This window comes from Pteropus alecto, unplaced genomic scaffold (assembly GCF_000325575.1).
Source record: "Pteropus alecto unplaced genomic scaffold, ASM32557v1 scaffold226, whole genome shotgun sequence".
NCBI classification, from domain to species: Eukaryota; Metazoa; Chordata; class Mammalia; order Chiroptera; family Pteropodidae; genus Pteropus; species Pteropus alecto.
Window position 1 is genome coordinate 4,003,300 of NW_006440132.1, and position 22,154 is coordinate 4,025,453.

General features: G+C 45.1%; 1 protein-coding gene and 1 pseudogene across 1 annotated transcript in view; one reads left to right on the top strand and one right to left on the bottom strand.

The window, feature by feature from the left end:
• The window catches only part of ASTN2 (astrotactin 2), a 787,984-nt gene that overhangs the window by 96,083 nt on the left and 669,747 nt on the right, over positions 1–22,154 (top strand). The window contains exon 3 of the mRNA XM_025050436.1: positions 19,261–19,448. Within this exon, the coding sequence (XP_024906204.1) occupies positions 19,261–19,448 (188 nt within the window). The remainder of the gene's footprint in view (positions 1–19,260; positions 19,449–22,154) is intronic.
• LOC112484061 lies at positions 4,348–4,466 on the bottom strand (annotated as a pseudogene).

Genomic DNA, 22,154 nt, shown 5'->3' on the forward strand with positions numbered 1-22,154 from the left:
TGAGGCTCTTTTTGTTGTTCTCCTGAGCAGGCTAGGAAGAGCTACATTTGGGGTGGACTATAGGTTTCATGAGATCAGCATTTGTTTATTTAATAAATATTCATGATGACTTACTATGTGCCAGGTGCTGTGCTAGGCTCTTGGGGGGATATAACATTGAATGAAATAGGAAACATTTCTTGAATCTGTGGAGCTTCCTTTCCAGTATGTATGTGTGTGCATGGGCAATTAAAAGGAATTAATGAATCAGTAAATAATGAGGTCTATTCGGAGAATAGGTAGCAGGCCACCTAATTGCTTCTTCTGATCTTGCCTTTCACACATTAGTGTCTGTGGGTATATTTCTGTTCCTCAGTTTCTGCATCTGTGAAACAAAAGGGTAGACAAGATATCCGACCCCCAGGCTCTGAGATGCTGAGCAGAATTGTGCTTCCCTTTTGCTAGGAGGGAGTTAATGATGATTGCATATGAGCTTTCACTTTGGGCTGGGTCCTAGGAGCCAGAATGACTGACATCTGTCTCTGGTGGGAAATGGGGCCCTGAAAATCATTGCTGCCTGGTCCTGAGATGGGTCTGCCAGAGATGATTTCATTAGGAGGATAAATTTAGAAATCAATTATAAATGTTCTGTTGTCTTCCTCATGTCTTCTCTTAAAAGCGGCTTTCTTTTTTTTTTTATGATAAGCTTACCGTTTATTGAGGGCTTGCATCTATGCCTGATGTTGTATTGAGCACTTTACATACATTATCTCAACTGCGCTCACAACAATTCTGTCATTAATTGGGTTCTCCAAAGCAGAGCATAGGATGAGGAGATGAGTGCAAGTCATTTATTTGGGAAGTAGCCCCGGGAAGCATCGGTCAGGCAAGTGAGGCAGGGCAGGGAAGGGAGCCAGTGGAGGGAGCATAGCTGAGCAGGGGGCTGCTATGGGCAAATGGGACTCTATTCCACTGGGGAACACTGGGGGACAGTATAGTACAAGCCCAGGACCATCCTAAACTGGAGCATTTTTCTTATACTTCCTTCCAATCTGTCACTGGCTAAGGGCTACTCCTGGTTGAGGGATGGGGGGCGGGGCATGGGTGGAGGACATTAAAACCCTCTGGTGTTTCTGGCCTGTCCTGAATAAGGGTTAGGAAGGCCCTGGGCTGCGATCATGTGCCTACAGGAAGAAGTTCTGTTGACCTGTACAGGAAAGGTGAGTACCAAGGAGGACTCGGGCAAGGCACAGACAGTGTCAACTGCAAACCCCGCCAAGTTAGCACCGTTACTAACCTCATGCAAGTTGTCTGAACTGAGGCTCAGGAAGGAGAAGTGTCAAAAATAAGACCAGGTACTGAACTTGCAGGGTCCAGTGCAACATGAAAATGTGAGGCACTGTGTTTAAAAATTAAGAAATTCAAGTGCGTGACGACAGAGCCTTCAACTAAGCATGATGGCCTTCTCAGTGCTAGCCCCTGTGTGACTTCACAAGTCATGCACCATGAAGCAGGCCCTCAGAGCCGTTGAGTGGTACCTCTGGAGACACTGGTCTACCTGTCTCCAAACCTTGTCTTTTTAATCACAACACTCAGTGGCTTCCGATGTGTTCAGAAGCGACTGCTTGGGAAAGGAGCCTGGATTTTGTTTGAAAGGTCTAAATCCCTTCCTCTCTGGGTCTCAGCTCAACAGTAAACGAAAGTCGCTAATGCTATTGCCCCAAAGATGGAGAGGTTGCCTTCCTTCTAATACTTTCACTCGTGCTTAGGAGAAGAGAGCTCAGAGGCTCTCCATTCTCATGTCTGCTCTTCCGCCTTCCGGTCAGTGACCTCAGGGCTGGGATTTCTCATCTTGATAATGCATAGCCTGCCACAAGGCACATTCGAAAAAGTGTTGATCTTGGGGTCAGAAAGTCAGGTCCTGTCTCAGTCTAGGCATTTATTGTACCTTGGCCAAGCTACTTCGTCCCTCCCAACCTCATTTTTTCTATCTCTGGATTATCTTTCAGGGCACATCCCGCTATGCCGTCCTGTGCTAAATAGCCAGTTCTGTGGGAGTTAGGTAACCACGGCAGGTAGCAGATGCAGGTACAGGAAGGGCAGTCAGAAGAATGCCTTAGGCATGGACCGTGGAGTTAGGCAAAGTGGGTCTGAATGTTGCCTCTGCTGCAGAAATCCCGTGTGATTTTCACTTAGTGTCTTCATTTCTCTGAGCCAACTATGTATGACCCCCTCTGGCATCTCTTCCAGAGCCCAGCACAGAGAAGGGTTCAGTGCATGTTATTAGAAAAAACAGAACGATGAACACTGTCACTTCTTAAAGCTGTTTCCTTACTTCTCCATCTTCTCTTCCTCCCTGTCTTTCCAACACTGTCCATTTTCCTTCTTTATTCATCTCCTCCTTTCTTCCCCCATACATTCTCTCCTTCTCTATCTCCTCATCCAGTTCCCTGCTCCCGGATCAGGCTGGGACAATACTGCTGCGACGCGCTGGGTCCTCGTCTGTGGAATGAAGCTCCTGAATGTGCATTTGAAATGAGGAGGATTCCAGAGGCCAGGCAGTGACATATGGCTGGCCAGCTTCCTTCCAGATTCCCCTGAGTTTAGAAAGTGCTTTGAGACAAGCCGAGTTGAATTCAGGCCTCCACTCCTGCTCCTTATTAACTGCAGTGGCACCTTAGGCATGTGCCATCATCACCTGTGGGTATCCCAGTTTCTCTCTCTGTAAAATGGGCTAGCTCCTAGCTCCCTTGAGAATGTTCTCATGAGCAAATGAATTGCATAGTGTGTGGCTGTAAGAAGAGAGTGAGGAGTATTAATGCATTATTTCTGCTTCTGAATTTCCCTGTCTCCATGTCCAAGGCACCAGCTTTGTCTTTCTGGCCAGGCCTCCTGCGCAGAGCATGGTAGTCAGAGCCAGTGGGAATGTCACCAGGGCTGCCTGGGGCCTGGCATCAGTGGGCCTCTTCCTGCCTTGTATCAGTCTGTCTCTTTCAAGGACATCAGGCTGAGGGGATGAAATATCAAATCAGTGGAATTTTTTTCCATAACAAAATCAGAAAGAATTAAGTGGATGGACAGCTCAAGAACAGAGACTGTTCTGCTTTCCTTTGCTCCACGATGGCCTGTCAGTCATGCCAGAGAAGAGGAAATAGCTTTCAGAGACTGTGTGGGAGAGGGTTTCGTCTTTCTCCTTGAGTTCAAAACCAGTCCTCTTGAAGGACAGATCCAGAGATATTCCCAGGGCTCAGAGGGGCATTCCTATGTCAGATACAGACATGTGTATGTGAGGACATAACTGAGGGCTTGGCTATGTCCTTAGGCTGAATGTACCCACGTCTGTGGACATGTGCATGCCTGAGCAAATGTGTGGATTTCTGCCCACAAGTGCAGGCATCTATGCACATACATACATGTGAGTTTGAATGTGCAGGATGGAGCATGCACAGCAGTGTGCAAATGGGGCGAAGCAGGCGAACACACTGTGAGCCTGTGCATGTGCGAGAACCTTGCATATGCCTCTGTGTGTGTGTGTGTGTGTGTGTGTATGTATGTGTGTTCATGTAGATGCCTGTCAGGGAATACATGGATGTGCATACATGCACAAATATCCACGCTGCCAGAGTATGAAAGAGAGCAGTTTTACAGAATGTACATGAGACAATGAATATTCCATAGCATTGGTCTGTGCATTCATGTGTGTGCATGAGACAGTGGCTGAATGTGAACACGTGTGTGTGTGTGAAAAAAGATTTGGATGCTTTCTTGATGTTACACAGATGCATAGATTCATGAGGAGGTGCATGTGTCTGTGAGCTCACTTGTGTTTTGTGAATACAAACAAATAAACGTGTATGGTCAACTGGCTGGGTGGGCATCTCTGAAGGTATTTTTAAGTTGTGCAAATTTGACTTCCTGTGTACCTATGTATTTCCTGGCCTGAATCCCTTGTAAATTTTCTGGAAATAATTTAACTTTATCCTCACTCCAAGAGCCAGTAAACTGACTGGCTCCCCCTGCGATAGGCACATCTGCCTATCACAAGGGCATTCTGGCACCATGGTTCCTTCTAGTATATTTCATATCATGCTGTGAATGGGAACCCGGATGGTGGTAATGGTGGTAGAAGTTGAACCACCAAGTCATTAAAGAGAAGTATTTAGGAAAGGTAGAAAGCCTGTAACAGAAGTTCATGGGGTGCATGTTTGGGACACCATGTGGGTAGGCTCCTCTTCTCCCAGTTCCCATTTGTAATTGTCATGTAATTGAACCAGCACACAAAGCTGAGATTCTGCATATAAACTGTGGAGTGGAGGACATCATTCTCTGTCCTTTATGTTTTTCTTTTTGTTTGTTTGGTTTTTTTTACACCTGCAGCACCTGGTCTTCCAAGGTGGTCTCCCATCCAAGTACTAACCAGGCCCGACCCTGCTTAGCTTCTGAGATCAGACAGGATCGGTCTTGTTCAGGATGGCGTGGCCATAGACCATTCTCTGGTGTTTGAAAACATGATAGATTCCAACAAGATGGAGAATAAGGGCCAAGCACTTGTCTTACTAACATCATTCCCCAGCAAATCCTCTAAATGGTCTCTGAGGATGGCATCATTGCTCCTATTTAATAGGTTAGAAAAGTGAGGTTCAGAGAGAGAAGCCCCTTTTCCTTGGTGGAGCCAGGAGGACACGTAGAAACCTGGCAGGTAGAGGACAAGAGCTTGTCCTTGAGGTCAAGAGGCTGGATTCTCACTGTCGCATTTCCTGCCTTCTGTGCTGTCTGTAGTAACGCCCTGTCCTATCTGGGTTTCAGGTCTCTTGGTCCTAAGTGGGAAGTAGAGTTTCAGGGAAATGATGCCTGAAAGCTCCGGGCGCAGGGCCTGGTGTGGTGAAGGCTCTCCGGAACATCTGCCGAGTTGCCTCAGTCTAAGTTTAGTTTTTGTGGTTCTGGAAGTGGGGGCCAGCAAGGTGGGGTAAGGGTAGCGGAGGTGTGACAATGCAGCGGTCATAATTCTTAACCCCACACGCTGATGATATTCTGGGTTGTAACCACAGTGCTCTGAAGAGGTCTTTGGACAGATGCTATTCTTATTCTCTAGAAATTTACAATTAAAGACAGGCCCTGGTGGTTAAGAGTCTGTATTTCTGGAGTAAAAACAATGTATTTGGGTAGCACAGAGAAGGTGGTAGTAGGAGCAGCAAGTGACGTTGCAAACCTCATCGAGCAAATACTAGTGCCAGGCCGTGTGCCGATACATAAACTCAACACTGTGTACACGTGGACTTATTATTATCTGTTAGCCCTGGAGATGTTGGTGTGATGAAATTAGATAATATGTGCAAACAGCTGGGCTCAGAGTCTTGCACATAGTAAGTACTTAGTAAGTATCAGTCATTCTGTCATTTTAGATTAAGTGGCTCCACTATACAAGGCACCGTTCTAGGTCCTGGGACAAAGGGATGACCAGGACAGTCCAGTCCATGCCTTCTTGGCATTTACGCTCCACTGATTAGTATGGTGTTATTCTTTCCAGTTTATATGAGGAAAGTGAGACCTCGAGATTAAATAAGGAAATCAAAACCTTGAGGATTTATGTGACTTCTGCAAGGTTACTCAACTAATAGAGTGTCAGAGATGTGAACCCAGGTGGCTGGTTTTAGAGACCAAACCTGACTCTGTGCCATATGAGAGTGCTGGGGTATTAAAAAGTGGGAGAAGATTTTAGCCTTTCTCATTGAACCACTTAGTTTCAGTTTTCCAGACGTCTTCCACTGGGTCGATTGGTATTAATCATGGCACAGAAAACAATTTATTCAAAGTACCCTCTCGTGAATGTCCCCTATCACTTCCTCCAATGACCTAGTACAGGAATTAGGAGAGGGATCAGTCCTTCCATTTGACAGATGAGAAGACTGAGGTCCAGAGGTACAAACCCCTCACCTAAGGTCACAGAGCCAAGACCAGAATGGAATTTGACTTTTCTGATTGCTAACCTGGCGGTATGGGAACAACATTCCATCATCTTACTGGGAGAGGAGTCTGGCATTTCAGTAGGAGTCCTTGTGTCTGACCTTATGAAGAAGGGCATGATTTGCCATCATTCAGGTACTCATCGTCCTGGTTAGGAGGGACATTGGCCACCTGAGCCTTTTTCTCATCCTTCTCAGATGCAGTCAGAAGATCAAGAGGGTCCCTCTCTCCTCTCTCCTCCCAGCCCGGCATCCTCTCATTGTCCCTTCCCTGCTACAGGGCAGGTCTAAATTGGACGGAATGATGTGGAATTGCAAGTCAATAGGGTGCTATAATCATTCCACCTATGGCCTGGGGCTCTGTGCGCCAGAGCTGCGTTATAAATCAGGGTAATGGAGTAGAGGCTGCATTACAATCAAGGCCGCTAGGAACACACTGAACAGGCGTGGAGCTTATTTAAGGAATATATAGACAGTCTATGCTCCCGAAACTGTGCAGTTGAAGCCAATCAATACCTACTTCAAATCAGGACCACAGAGATTTTGATTAGGAGGAGGAGGGGTTGTTAGTAATATAGTAGAATCCTGCCTTGGGGAAATTTTCAGTATCTGGTAGTTCTGTTCTACACTTGTCCATTGAGTATTTACTCTAAGCTAGGTGTTAGGGAGGTAGCAGACAGCAGGGGAGAGTAGACTCTTAGTTTTAAAAAGCTCGGAGATGTGGGGAGCAGAAGGTAAGTGAGGTGTGAAATAACTAAAAGGATGATTACAATATTGTGTGGCGGGAAGCACAGAGCAGGAGCACTAGCCCGCCTTGGTGGGGGGTGGGGAAATGGCTTCACAAAGAAGGAGACATCTGCATTGTTCTCTTAGTTAGCTATTGCTGTGTAACAAACACCCCAAAACTTAGTGGCTAAAAACAGTTTTTTGGTTCATAATTATGCGGTCTAGTAGTTCAGGCTGAGCTTGGTTGGGCAGTTCTGCTGACCTTGGCAGATCTCCACTGGGCTCTCTCGTGTGTCTGTGGTCAACTGGTAGTTTTTCTGGGAGATGGATTCTCTAGGGTGGCTTCTCTCATATGTCTGGTTAGCAGCAGGCTTTGTCTGGGGTGACAATGGCAAACGGGCCATATTTTTCTCATCATCCAGCAGTCTATGCCTGGCTTCTCCATATGGCAATAGCTGGATTCTCAAGAGATGCAAGGGAGAGCACGCCCTGGTGTACAAACTCTTTGCGAGTCTGCTTGTGTCATTTTGCCATGGTCCCTTTGGGCAAAGAAAGTCATGCTACCAACCTGGAGTCAAGGGGGAGGTGTAATAGACTCACCTCTTGGTGGAGGATCTGCAAGGTCACATAACACTGGTGTAGATTAAGGAGGAGAATTGTTGACTGTGGAGATAATCTGTTTACAGCTGAGTTCTGAAGATTGAGTTAGGCAGGCAAAAACGAGTGAGAAGGACAGCCTAGGTAGAGAAAACAGTGTGAACAACAGCATGGGGTTATCTTATGGGGCTGGGGAATGGGAGAAAATGACATAACAGAAGACATGGGCAAGGCACAGAATACTTTCTTGTCATGTTTTGACCATAGCAAATGCCATTTGATCCAGATTGCTTCCATTCTGATAGAAGCTGCAAAGATGAGGCGGAGCAAGCAGCCCCATATCTTCCTATTTAGTCTGAGACCTTCACCTGGTTCATCCCATTTCTGGGTCTCAGGCTCTCTGTGTGTTTTCCATCCACTGTTTGTCAGTATTCCTATCCATGGAACTGAAATAGGGAGTCCCACCCCTTTGGGATTCTATTTAAACTTTTTTATCAGCTCATATTTATTACGTACCTGCTATGGCATAAAATGCTGAGCTACCAAGAGGATATAATAGTGATTCCTGCCCCAGAAGAATCTCACGACCTAGCAAAGGAAATGAGAATTAAGGACGGGTGAGGTTAATGATCCAGGGAAGGTTGTAAGAAACCTGCCAGAGGTGTTTAGAGCTCAGAGGAGGGAGAGGGGCATTTTGGGCAGTACTCACTTCAGCTGGGTTTTGAAAGGTGGGTAATGTCTGTGTGTGCAGAAGAAGAGATTAAGGCATTCCAGGCAGGAGGCACAGCATGAGCAAAGACTTGGAGGTCGGAATGCTGCTTGGGGCCAGTGGACTGTGGCGTGGAGTACAGAGGCAAGAGGTTCAGTCCAGGGTCTGGCAGCAGGAGGAATTCATCATGGAAAGGTACTGCTCCAAGCCCAGCCTATCTCACATTGCTGCAAATAGCTAGTGGGGTCAGTGGCAAATATGTTTATTCTCTTAGTCTCTGTTCGGTTGCCAGTTATTACAGGTTTTATTTTCCCTCCCTCACTGACAACACTACATGGTGCCATGCTCTCTCGACTCATCATATTTTATTATCTGTCAGGCCTGAATTGAAGTGTGTGGCACTCAGATGCAGAACCCTCTGGGTTGAGGTGAGGGTGTTGGGGATTAATGAGTAAGACACAGCAACAGAGACCTAAGGAGCCATCTTAATGGCATCTTTGGGAGAGCCTGAGGGAGCCCTGGAGTATGAGGGAATTCTCCGTCCTCCCCCCATGCTGCTAAATCACTTTTAGGAGTCAGGGAGGTTCCACCTCTTACCTCTGTCCCAGCTCCCTGTAAATCCTCATCTCTCGCCCCCTTCCAATTCTTGAAGAGCACTGGATTATAAAGCTGTGTGCCACAGGGCACATCGAGACCCCTCTCTGGTCTTCATTTCCACGATCAGTAAAATAGTGGATCAGATCACTGTTCTTCATCCTTTTACACTCCCCCTCTGTTGTGATTTGTCATGATTCTAGGTCATCGCCAATAGGGATGACTTAAAATGAGTTGGGGGAGTGGGCACTGAGGACCTGATAGAAAGGTCTTAGAGACTGTTTCCAAGTGAATCGTGAAGTTTTATGTCTGTGACCTCTGCCTCCTTTTTCTCTGTTTGATACTGTGTCATTTCTCATTATTCTCAAAACAACTTGATTCTTCTTGTCTTGACAGGGGCGAAATAGAAAGAGTCAAGAGCAGAAAGACACTGACTAGGAATATGCATATGTGAAATATTATGCTAGGCTCCTTCAAATGCTTTATCTCCCTTAATACTCATGGCCATCATAAGAGATAGCTTTTATGATTCCCATTTTCCATATGAGGCAAGCAAGACTTAGAGAGGTAAACTTAGCTTGTTAAAAGTCACCTGGCGAAATATAGGACTAAGCAAAGTGCTCTTAAAAATGCATTTACTGCATGACAGAATGCTTCATATACCTCTCTCCCAGGAGAGATTTGCGTCTTAAAAACAGAGGGAACAATACTTAACCCTAGCAAATGACTTTATAATGATGAAGGATGAATAGCATCTGACCCCGGAGGATGTCGGTCCTGGTACTTTTATCACACCCCGCAGTATGGACTCAATCCCTCAATGTTTTTACTTAATGTGAAACTCCTTTTCTCAGCCCAGTTAGGATAGTGGGGAGAACACTGCATTTGGAGTCAGGAAATGAGAGCTGGAATTCATGCTCTGTTACTTACTAGAGAGAATTAGAGAAGTCCAGTCACATGTTAGGACCTTAGATATCTCAGCAAGAAAATGGGTCTTCTGCTACCCAGCCTATCCACATCGGGTTTCCATGAAGGCTAACAGAGACACTGAGTGAAAGCCCCAAGCCTAGTTCCTGGCACATAAGAGAATGTTAATGAAAGTTCCTGTCTCTATTCTTTTGGTGCCCTCTCTGCATCACTTTGCAATGTCATGGAACAAGGGAGGGTGGTGGAGGAGAAAAACTCATTGACTGTTTGGGTGTATTAAGTAAAAGAAGAAGAAGAAAAGAAACAGCCAACCCACAGAGAAACCAAGGGCGTATAGCTAAGATAAATGACAAAGAAAGACCAGGAAAAAAATGCAGCAAAGAGGGAGGGAAATGGTTCAGAAGAGAATAACTAGGAGTAATGAGAATCCATTCCATCAACCCTCCATCTATTTTCAAATCTAATCTAAAACGATATGCTTTTCTCCCTTGCTAATATCTCTTAATTCTTCTCTTCCCATCACTTATTTAACTGGGTATAACTGTATTATTTATCTCCACCGAGAGGCTTGGGAAAACAGTTTTGTGTAAAAGATGCAGTTCCCGAAGGAGGTGGGCATGGGCAGATTGGATTCAAGGCAGAGATAAGAACCGACAGATGGGGGTGGGGAGGGAAGGGGCCTGAGGTACTTCTGGGATTTTCTTCTCCAACTGCTGCTGCAGGGCCTGGCTGTGTCGCAGCCCCCACCATCTCTGCACCTTCTATTCCTCCCCGCAGGTGACCTCCTCAACCCAGCACCACTGTGACGCCGTCCCTTGGGCATTTAACCTGGCCTGATATCAGGATCTCTTAGACTTACAAAGTATTCAGATTATGGACTCTGTCTGCTTGCCTTGTGCAACTCCTGATGAAAAAGGTGCATTAACTCACCCCTGGCACATGTCCCATAACACACCATGGCCAGTACCATGCTAATGTCTCCTTTGTTGATTTTTTTTCCTGCTCTGCTAGATTCTGATTTTCTTGAGAGCAGGGAACACATAAAATGTGCATTGAGAGTTACATTTGTTCAACACATACTTGAGCACCCACTACATGCTAAGTATGGAGGATAGCAATTATCTAGACAGACACAATCTTCTGCTATGAATGAATGAATGAATGATTAAATGGATGAATCAATGAAAAATTGGAGCAAGGGGAGTTGCCATTGCTGTTGCTACTTAGCTACTTAGTGGGAACTGAGGAAAATCCAGACTAGAATGGAAGGTCTGTGAGGGCAGCAATCAAATTTGTCTTTTTATCCACTCTGTCTACAAGACCTGACACTGCCTGGCACATTTTAGATGGTTGTTAAATATTTATGGGAGTTTTGTTGTTGAATGATGGAGATAATGATTGCATTTGCTTTCAAGGCTAACAGTGGAACTTTGTAGATTTCCAAGCTTATTGCTACATATGGCCTTATTTTCTTCAGTTTTATGTTAGATGTGATAGAAATAGGACAGATCTTGACCACCACCCCCCAAACACACTTTGCATAAAAAGAAAGAAAATCATAGATATTTTGCGATTTGTTGTTAGGTAAACCAGCTAGTTGGTACAGAGGCATCATGGAAACCTAAGCTTCCAGTTCCAAATCTCATGTTCTTTTCACTAACCCGAGCTGTGTGATTATTGATTATATCAGAGAAACTGAGAAGTATCTCTCTGTCCATCTATCCGTCCATCCATCCGTCCATCTGTCCATCCATCTGTCCATCCATCCATCCATCTGTCCATTTATCCATCCATCCATTCCTCCCTTCAATCCATCCATATTTACATTTTAATTTATGGCATGGAAAGATCTTCATTAGCCTCTGAACTAGGGCTTGGTCTGATGGCGTGAGCGTCCTAAGTAGAACCTGGCACTATTTTTTTTCTGCTAAGAGAAAGTTCACAGGTAAGAATTGGTAGCTCCCTACAGACGTGCTATGGAAGTCTTTGTCTGTTTCCTCCGTAGGGATGAGCCTCAGCGTTTTCTAATGGCGTCCTCCCACTTCACCCCTCTGCACATTTGCAACCCTCCTGCCTCCTTGCCTTTGCGCCACTCCTCTGTCTGAAATGCTCGGTGCTGTACCACTTGTTGAAATCTTACCTACTCTTCAAGACTCCTCCATGAAGACTTTCTAGATCTAACCAGAAGTTATCTCTCCCCCTCTCAGCTTCCTACTTTGATTTATAGCTACTTATAGCATGCCTTTTCTCCACTCCTTGGATTGAGCTTCTGAGGATAGAATCCTTCAGTGCCGTAGCTCAGAAAAGGTTGGTTGACTAAACGAATCTTTAGAATGAGCATATATTTGCATCTGCTACAGCAATAATATATATTCTGTGTAGAAAATGTAGAAAAAAATGAATCAGAACGTGATTAAAATCACTTCGAATCCCACCGTTTAAGGAGTGCCATTCTTGATCTTCCAGTGTCTTTCTTTTTAGCTGTACTCACACATGCTTATGTCTAAACAGAATCAGATGATTGTCTATTTGCTCTATAAATTTCCTCTCTTTTTGTGAGAATGCAAGCTCCTTGAAAGTTAAAGTTCTTTCTTTTCATTTGTATTATCTAGGATTCCTAGATTTGAGTCAGGTGTTAAATAAATTTCTATAGTGTCGATATATGAGAATCAAGCCACCATTGACATCCTGACATCCTGAGTTGTCATCTCTTCTCTCTCGTCTTTGGGGATGCCTACCTGAATTCAAATATGCAGCTTGACTCAACTCACCAAACATTTGCAGATTCCTCTACTCTGTATTGGGATACTATGTCAGGCACTAGTCTACACAAATGGTTCTGATGTGTCCCTGCACTTGAGTCCATTGAGAGAGGTCAGCAGTGTAAACAGATCATTTTAACATAGAGAAATACCAAGACCAGGATAATGGTAAAATAGGGTTCAATAATGGTATATATGAAGTGATATATAACAAAAGCGTGGAATGCTTCCTGAGGATCAAGATTAATGCTGAAAGCTAATTCGTTTAAGTTACCTCATTTAATTCTCACAGCAACTCTATGGGGCAGGTTCTATTATTATTCTCATTTGGCAGATGAAGAAACTGAGGCACTAAGAAGCTAAAGAGCATATCCAGAGACACAAGGCTTGAACACAGGGGAGTAGGGATTCAAATTCATGCAGTTGGTCTCCAGAGTCTGTGATATTATGCAACATGCAGTGTTTTCTCCCTATGGAAGACTAAAGGAATGGGTAGCTCTTATGGAGGTCAGGGAAATATTCCAGAGCAGGGAATGGGGTTTAGCGGGGAAGGTTATTTCAGACTCTGAAAAAACATCTTCTAAAAGACTGAGTTAGGAAACAGCATAGCGTATATGGGAGAATGCATAAATAGTTTAGCAGATTTAACATATAAATGCAAGGAAAGGAATGAAATGAGATAAGGCAGGAGAGAAAAGCAGATGCCGGGCTCATAAAATTAGGTTGATTCTGAAAGGAATCAAGAGTCTTTGAAAGGTTATGAGCAAAGGACTGACATGACCATATTTATAAGTTAGAAATGTAATCCCAGTAGCCATTTGAAGGATGGTTGGAAGAGAGGAAACCTGGAGGTAGGGATACCAGCTGGGGCCTTCTGGGTAGTCTCCATTTGCCCCTGGAGACCCACTCCCTGCCATTTGCCCTGGAAGGCGGACCTGTATGATTTACTTCACCGATTGGGTGTTTGGTTGGGATTGGCCCATGTAAGGCACCTGTAGGAGATTGGCAAGTGGAAGGAGAATGAGGTTGGAGCATTTATTACCCTACCAGCTGCATGGTGGTCATGCCTTGTCAGTAGCTGTGTTATTCTACTAAAGGCCACAGCTCCCGTCTGGCAGCCCTTTCCTATAGCTGTAGCCCTTTCAGGGTTTTATAACTCCCTCCCTTTGCCCCTTTAGGTGTAGAGTGGTGATAGCTTCTTGCTGTTGCCAACCTCGAGGTGCTTCATCATTGGTTTGCCTTGCGCTTGTCTGCGATTTCCAGAGAGCTGGTAAAACATGACTTCTGGATGTGTCTGTGAGGGCGTTTCTGGAAGAGAGTAGCATTTGAAACAGTAGACCAAGTAAAGGAGAAAGGACTTCATCAATGTAGGCGAACATCCTCTAATCCTTGAGGGCCTGAATGGAACCCACATGTGGAGGACAGACCAGTATGCTCTCTGCTTGGGCCGGGACATCAATCTTTTCCTGTCCTCAGGCATCAGCTCTCCTGTTTTCAGGCCTTTGGACTCAGACTCAGATTGAGACTTATACCACTGGCTCCCCTGGTTCTTAGGCCTTTGGATTTGGACTGGAGTTACACCACTGGCTTTCCTGGGTGTCCAGTTTGCAGATGGCAGATTGTAGAACTTCTTAGCCTTTGTAAACATGTGAGTCAATCCCTCATAATAAATTTCTCTCCATCTATATCTATATCTATATCTATATCTATATCTATATCTATATCTATATCTATATCTATATCTATATCTATATCTATCTATCTATCATCTATCTATCTATCTATCTATCTATCTATCTATCTATCTATCTATCTATCTATCTATCATGTCCTATTGGTGTTGTTTCTTTGGAGAACTCTAATATACACTCACAGCCTTTGCAAATGGTCCCATCATTAAACACTTCTCAGTGTCCTTACTCAGTGTCTCTTTTCTGATAAAACCTTGACTGTCACAGAGCCATTTGAAGCAGTCCACAGAAGAGATGATAAGAGTTTTCATTAAGGCAACCATTTCAGAGATGGAAATGAGGGCGTGTGTGTTTCAGATATACTTCCCAGCCCTATTTGTCAGGGCTTGCTGCATGGAGATAACCACCCATGAGTGCTGGGACAGCTAATGGCAGGGGTGGTAGAAGTCAGTGGGGCCAACTTCCCCAACTCTTTTTGCCTAGGCAGCAAGTTCATCTCACATAATGTCTGCTTCCCCCCAGTGAGGCAAAGACCGTTTGGAAACTCATCAGGAGCACGCTCTCAGGCCTTCTGCAAATAATAGGCTGGAGGGTCATCTGATGCCGTGGAATCAGAAGGCGGATTAGTGAGCCACTTGGGAGATGTTACCTACATGGCTGGTGATCAGAAGAGCTGCTTATTTTCATAATGACCTTCAGGAATTAAATATAAATGCAATGAGTGCCATAGATTAGGAAGAACAAGCCAATTAAGAGCACAACATGCCTTTGGGATTTTTTTTTTTTTTTCCAGGAGGCCGAAAGGCATCTGTGGCTGCTGAGGCAGAGTGGTGGTCTACCCAGAATCACTGATGAAGGCTGATCCTTTAGCTTGGCTTTAGCAGGGGGGTTGAGGGGATCTGAACCTATTGAATATTTCACAAATTGCAGCCCATGCAGGGAGAACAGTGAATGGAGAAAAGGCAATTCCTGTGTTTCTTTATGATTCCAATATAAAATCAAGATCTCCGTAGTGGGAGGGAGGCAGCCACTGGAGTCAGCCTATAGATGGAAGGCATGGTGCACCAATTCTCCCACTTTAATATCTGCTGTTTCATTTTATATTCATCATGTCAGCATAATCTGCCTTTATGGGAATCGCCTTGATTCCCGACCAAATGCATTTAGTCCCCTTTGCTTTAAGTTTGATTGTAATAGGACTTGAAGACTTCAATGAAATGTTTATATGGAAGGACTAGGGGAAGAGGAAAGGGAAAATGCAATTGGAAAATCAATCAGCAGGGAATTTCAAGAGCTGGCTTTGGTTATGCTACTATTTCTTTGACCTGTTTTTAATGGACACAGGACTGATAAAGTATACTCTGCTGATTCCCTACTGCATACAGAATAAAAATATTCTCTATTACCAGCCATTCAAAGCCCTTAACTCTGTGTCTGAACTACATTTCCAACCTGACATTTTGTTTCACTCCTATTTACACATGTGGCTTCAGTGCTTTGAGAAGCCCAGCCACTCAGCCCATGTCTATGCCTCCTCTCTTCTGAGGGCTAATGATATGCCCGTCCCTACAATGCTCATACCACCACATATTAGAACAGTTCTTGATCTCCAGGCTAGGAGATCATCTTCAAGTGTTCAATAGATCTTTACCTACTCTTTCAATTCTCTAATGAGACTTAATGCTACCTTCTTCATCTTATTATGGATATGTGTAAATACACATGTGTATGTGTGTGTGTGTGTGTGTGTGCATGCACGTGTGGTAATTCATCATTAGTGATTCAGTAATTATTACGGGCACTTATTATGTGATTAGCACTTTTCAGAGTACTTGAGATACGGCAGGAAATGAGACACGCAAGGTCCCTGCTCTCTTGGAGAGACAAGCATTAAATACATATTCAAGAAAATGCATAAGGCAGATTTCTCATAGTGACAAGTGCTATAGGAATTTTTGGAAAGGGGATATAATAGAGAGTAGATGTGTGTGGAGAGGAGTACTTCAGCTAAGAGTGGCATGGCCTCTCTGAGCAGGTGTCATTTGGACTGAGAGACAAATGCTGAGAAGAAGCCAGCTTGTGAGCTCTGCGTGGAGAGTTTCAGACAGACGAGACAGGAGCATATATGCCCTGAGACAAGAGAAAGCCTGGCCTGTTTGAAGGACTGTTTTAAGTCCTGCAGGGCTGGAGCACATGAGGAGGGGATGATGGTAGGATGTGGGTCAGGATAATACACAATGTCCTGGGCTGCATTAAATAGAGAGTCAGCGACATGGGAGAGAGGGAGGGGTAGAATTTCAAAGGACTGTGAGCTTCCTGAAGGCAAAGCTATGTCTCATTTCACTTCATATTCTGAGCTGCTAAGCTGCCTGCAATTGAGAAGGTCCTTCATAAAGTGTGTTGAAGGAATAAAGAAACACAAATGAATGAATGAACGCATGAAGGCCTTCTGTTTCCATCAACCTCTCTTTGAGGTTGCGCGGCCCTCCTTCCCACCTCAGCAACAGTTTCTTTTCTTCGTAATAGAGTAAGTCCGGAGCTGTTCTCTGTGATTCAATATTTACTGTGTTTCACACACTGTTATTATCATTTAACGTTTGCTGTCTGCTGACTGTGCAGTCATCACCATAGCAAACAAAGAGTTCAATCTAGTTTTGGTTCATGGGCTAATTTAGTCAGGGAAAGGAAGACATTGTAAGAGCAACTGGCATAGTAGGAGTTGTGTGGACTGGAAATCCAGCTGGGCGCAAACTCACCAGTGACCTTAAGCAATTCATTAACCCTCTGTGACCCTCCGTTTTTCAATCCGAACACAGAGAAGGCTACCCCTTTAATGCTGGGATTGCAGGCACAGGCTGAGGGGAGCTCTAGGAGTGGGGATTGTAGATTTCAGCAGGCATCCCTCCACTTACTCTGCCTCCATCTATACCAGGCTGTGTCAACCTGACATGGCCTGCGCTGGGACTTTCTGCCACTCCAGGGATTCTTAGTACAGAAAGTGCTGCCCACTGAGGGGCACATGGATCCTCCTTGAGCAGCTGAATGAGAAACAACTATTTCCAGAGGCAACTCTCATTCCTGGGTTCCCTGGGCCTCTGGTTTTGGGCTTTTATGCATTGAGAGAAAAATGAGTGAGGTATTGAGCAAGGCCATTTACTGTGATGTCTTCATCTTGCCTCGGCCCAGCTGGCTGGCTGCCTGAGAAGCTGCTGTCCAGACCTCAGGTGCTGAGGCTGGTAGGTGGGATGGTGGGAGGAGGAAGGTGCTGGGGAGAGACCTGCTTTACAGACCGGGCACTTATCCAGTCTTCTGTCCTAGGGCCCTACTATGAGCTCTTGGGGTCCTTTAGGGCCCATGTTCTGGGAGCTGATGAACTTTTGTGATTATTTCTGGCCCTGCTCAACTCCTGGTGCAGCAAATGAAACCCAAGCAGGTTTGCACTTGGACTAATAACTTACTATGTTCTGGTCACTTTGTGCTTTACATAGAATGAGGTGAGAGGCCATTGAAGGTTTAGAGCAAAAGAGTGGTGCTGTAGCAGGATTCCTGTGGCTTCTTGTTGATATTAGACAGAAGAGGCAAAGGTAGAAGAAAGTCAAGTTAAGAAGCCCTTGCAAGAAGCCAGGCAAGAGATAATGGTGCCCTGGCCTACCAGGTAGCTGCAGAGGAGGAGCTGAGAAGGCCTGAACTTTGGATGGCTTTTGAAGGATTTCTTGATGGACTGGGTCAGGAGTGGGAGAGAAAGCAATCAGTCAAGGATGTCTCAAGGTTTTTTTCCAGAACAGCTGAAGGGTGAATTAAAACCTGCCCTATGAATAATAACAATGATAAATGTTATAGTTAACTTTTTATAGCATTTACCAAGTTCCAACTGCTCTTCCCCTAAGGACCTTTGATTGTGAACCCTAAGGAGTTAGTCTACTGAGAATGGATGATACACAAATAATACAGTAGAATTTGGTGGGCAAGCATCATCTCATGTCTTCAAGGCAACTCTTTTGCATTCAGTGTCACCAGATTTAATAGGGGCTGTAGTAGGAATGTGGAGAGCTGATCGGATAAGTTCTAACTCAGCCTCCCCATCAGTCCTTAAGCACGCACTTGTGTGTGTGTGTGTGTGTGTGTGTGTGTGTACACAAGGACTTTGGGAACTGTAGGAATACTGCCTCTGGATCAGATCCCTGTCCTAGGGAGAGGGTCCAAGTTCCAAGCCTCAGACACTATTAAGGCTACTTGTCTACTGATGGGTTGCCTCTGTCTCCTAGGTAACTCCCACTTGAGTGAAGACCTGATAATTAATCCTCCAAGAACAGTGCCACCCTTCCCTTTTCTTCACAAGACACACTGATAGGTCTGTCCTTCTAGGACATTTTCAGGGATACACCCCGCTAGTAGACAACATTATGAAAAGATTCTATGACCCCAGTCCAAGGATACATTTGGTACCTTGTGCCATCACCTTTCTACTCGACAAGAGGCTGTGTTGGTGTGATTATGCAGAATGGAAGTAGTATTAAAAAGATCTTTTAAAACAAGGATGTACAGAGGGAAATATTGCATAGAGGCAAGAGTTAAGAATTTTAAGTTTGGTGACTTACTTCCCATTGGTTATCTGAGAACATTGGGGTGAGGCAATGGCAGTGGCAGTGCCTTTTCAAGTATTTTTAAGTCACAGAAACCTTTGTGCCAAGACCCTAATGCTTGGGAGTGCAGCACATCCACTACCCCAAAATGGAGCTGCTCTGATCGAAGCAGTAGAAACAGGCTCAGAACAACCCACTTGCTAAACTCCTTTTCCATAATGGATGACCTTGAGGCATCTTGGCTGGGCCTCTTCTCTTGGTTTCTCTCTAGCTCTGAAGTTCTGCTCTTCTGCCATGAGTTCTTCCAGCTCAGGGTCTGAGGAGGTCACATTCTGAACTCCCACGGCTCTCACTGTGTCCTCCCTTCATCTTCTTCTAGTTCCACTGCCTCAGAAGAGTGTAAGCGCTTTCACCCTCGTGCTTACTTCGACCGCACTGTTGTAGTCGAAGGAAGTACCGTATCGTGCATAGTGCCATAAAAAAGGGCAGAAGCAGACCTGGGTTCAAATCGTGCCTCTGCCACTCTGCGGCTTGGGGTGAATCTTGGCCACAGTTGACTGAACTCTAAAGGGAAGTGATGACCTCTGGCTCATAGATTTGATGTGAAGACAGGCATCCTGGTGCAAAGCAGGTGCCTTCTGAGCTCCTGAGTATGCATGGCTTCTTCCCTCTCTGGAGCACTGAGGCCAGGCATGTAGCTCACCCAGTGCCTTGGGTCTTGTCTTGCAGAGATGTCGGGCACAGCAGCTGATATCTCACTGGTGCACTGGAGACAGCAGTGGCTGGAAAACGGCACCTTGTACTTCCACGTCTCCATGAGCAGCTCTGGGCAGCTGGCCCGGGCCACCGCCCCTACGCTCCAGGAGCCCTCGGAGATTGTAGAGGAGCAGATGCACATTCTCCACATTTCTGTGATGGTGAGTGAGTGGGAACAAGGCGGATGGCTTTGTGGGGCAGGGGAGGGTGAGGTGGAGAGAGGATGGAGAGAGGCAGGGGAATGTCAGCAGATGGAGGGGAAGAGCTGGCCGAATGTGAGGTTAGAATGATAAAGAGAAGGTCAAATAGATGCCATGGTGTCACTTGGACTGATGCATACCCACCCATCCATCATCTGTCAGCTGTGACAAACTAATTGTGCTTCAGAGAAGAAAATAAAGGGTCTCTAACTCCTTGGCCTTTTGGCTGGCATCTCTGGGAATAGCTGTTTAACATCTGTCACGTGCTTGGCCTGCTTTGCTAAAGGCTGAAGTTCAATACAACTGGCCTTTCCAAGAACGACTGAACAAACAAAATCGGAACAAAATTGGAATGGGGCTGCCCTTTTCCAAATGCCCTTGATGTGCCAGGTGCTTTAACCTTCACAACAACCCCTGCAGCGTGAGCACTACATGGTGGCCCCTGGAGCTCGGCTGGGCACAGCTGGTACAGTTATACATGGAAGACCCTCACTGCCCTCACTTTACAGTTATGAATACTACAGAGAGGGCAGAGAAACTTATCCTAGGTCACGTAGCTAGTAAGAGAGGGAGGTGCTCTTCAAACTTAAGCGTGTTTGGCTGTAAAACCTGTATGATGTCTTTCTCTCAGTGTGAGAATTTAATGATTACTACTTATCAAGCACTGTGCTGGGCACACTGAAGGACATTTTCTCATTGTGTTCTTTCCAAGGACGTATGAACTCAGGTGTGCCACCTCTAGAACTTCATCTCGGAGATAAAGTTCTAGGCACAGAGAGGTGGCGTGGCCTTCCACCATCTAGAACTCTCCGAGTCTCTTATCTCTTCAACGAAGGCTACTAGGGCTGAAATCACTTGAATTGTAGTCCAAATTGCATGTGGGTTCATCGTAATGGTTTCTCTAAAAAGCTGTAATTAATGACTTTGCACGGTAGATGGAAAAAATATATAAATTTAATGCGCAGAATGTACAAGGTCTAACTGGCCAGAAAAGAGATCAGATAATAGCTACAAGCGACGTTCCCCTCGTGCTTTTCGGTCCTGAAGCCATCTTACATCGTTTCCTCCTGGTGTCCTTGAGCACAGCTCTGCCTGCAGGATGAGGGCAGGAAACGTTACTCCCAGCCTCTGTGTGAGGAAGAGGTGGAGTGGCTGCTCGAAGGCCACCCACCCAAGTAAAGCTACCACCTACTTCTTCATTCGTGTCTCCTATTCAACAGTCAACAGTTTTTTGATTTTGTTTGTTGTTCGTTTGTTTGTTTGAAAGTCTTCTGTGGAGCAGACCTTGGCTTTGGTTTCTCTTCTCCGGGTTTCTCTTCAACTGGCACTGTGCATTCTGATTAGGGCTGAGTAAGAGCTTGAAAGTTTTCTCTTTTTGGAAAAACACACACAAAGCCCACCAGACAGCAATGTTAATTTTGGACCTAACACATGCACATCACGTGGAGGAGCAAATCAAGGCCTTTGTGTTATTCATGGAATGAGTGTGATAGACTTTCCCCATATATATATTTAGAGAATGATTCAGCCACATGTCAAGCCAAGTGAGTACCTGTAAGCTAACTTTGGGGTGCAAGTTTGTAAGTACCATCTCAGGGTACTTGCTGAGTTCCTTGTGGAGCATGGGCATTATCAGATGTTAAGAAGGACTGAGGGGGTGTGACTGCTGTTTTTTTTTTTTTTTTAACATTTGAAAGAGACTCGGTTTTGACTAATATTTATTAAGCATTTTCTGTGTTCTGGCACAGCAATTTACTTACACACATCCTTGCCATAAGCCAGTAACCTAGATAGTATTATCTCAATTATAAATGACCTCAAATGGGCTTTCTCAGCCTCCAGGCCAGTGTTAGTTCCACTAAATCAGACTGTATCCACAAAGACCATAGGTATGCCTCACCTTTCCCATCTGTTCAGTGAGTTCAGCTTGAAAAGAACTTACAAAGACCCAACTGTCTCTGAAATTCTTTGAATTTAGAATGTAGCTGGCAGAGCGGGTCCTGTGGAGGTTGGTACATTCCAGACCCTCCCTACCCATCAGCTAAAGTGGCCCAAGACTACCATTTTGCAGTTCTGCCTGTTCTTTTCCTTCTTTAGGGCTCCCAAATCCGGCTCTTCTTTGTCCTTGTCATACTTTCAGGGGCAGAGTCCAGTTCAGGAAACTTTGAACCCCAGGGCATCTACTGAAGGCAGTCCAGCCTCTCAGAAGTAAGACACACCTCAGTGAATGCTCCCTTCTATCTAGAGTCAGGGTGACATGGAGGTCATAAGCATAGATTCCAGAGCCCAAGTGCCTGGATGTAAAGTCACACTCTGCTACTTACTTAACACTTGGAGTGATCTTGGGCAAAATCTGTAACTCCACTGTGGCTTGTTTTTGTCACCTATAAATGAGGGTTATACTAATATGAGGGTATTGTATAGGTGCACCAAGCACTTGGATCAGAGGAGCTTGGCATATAAGATCATTAGCTTTTATTACTAGAAGTACTTTTATTATTGAGAAATGCTGATGTATTATATCCTTTCTTTTCATAGGTTGATAAAGTGAGGTCCAAATATAGGCTAGGGTTTGTCCAGGATCTCCCAGCTAGTCAGAGGGGCTGGCCTGGAGAGTAGGCCTTTCTGTGGCTTAGGCTCTGGTTTTACCATTCTGGCCACAGATAA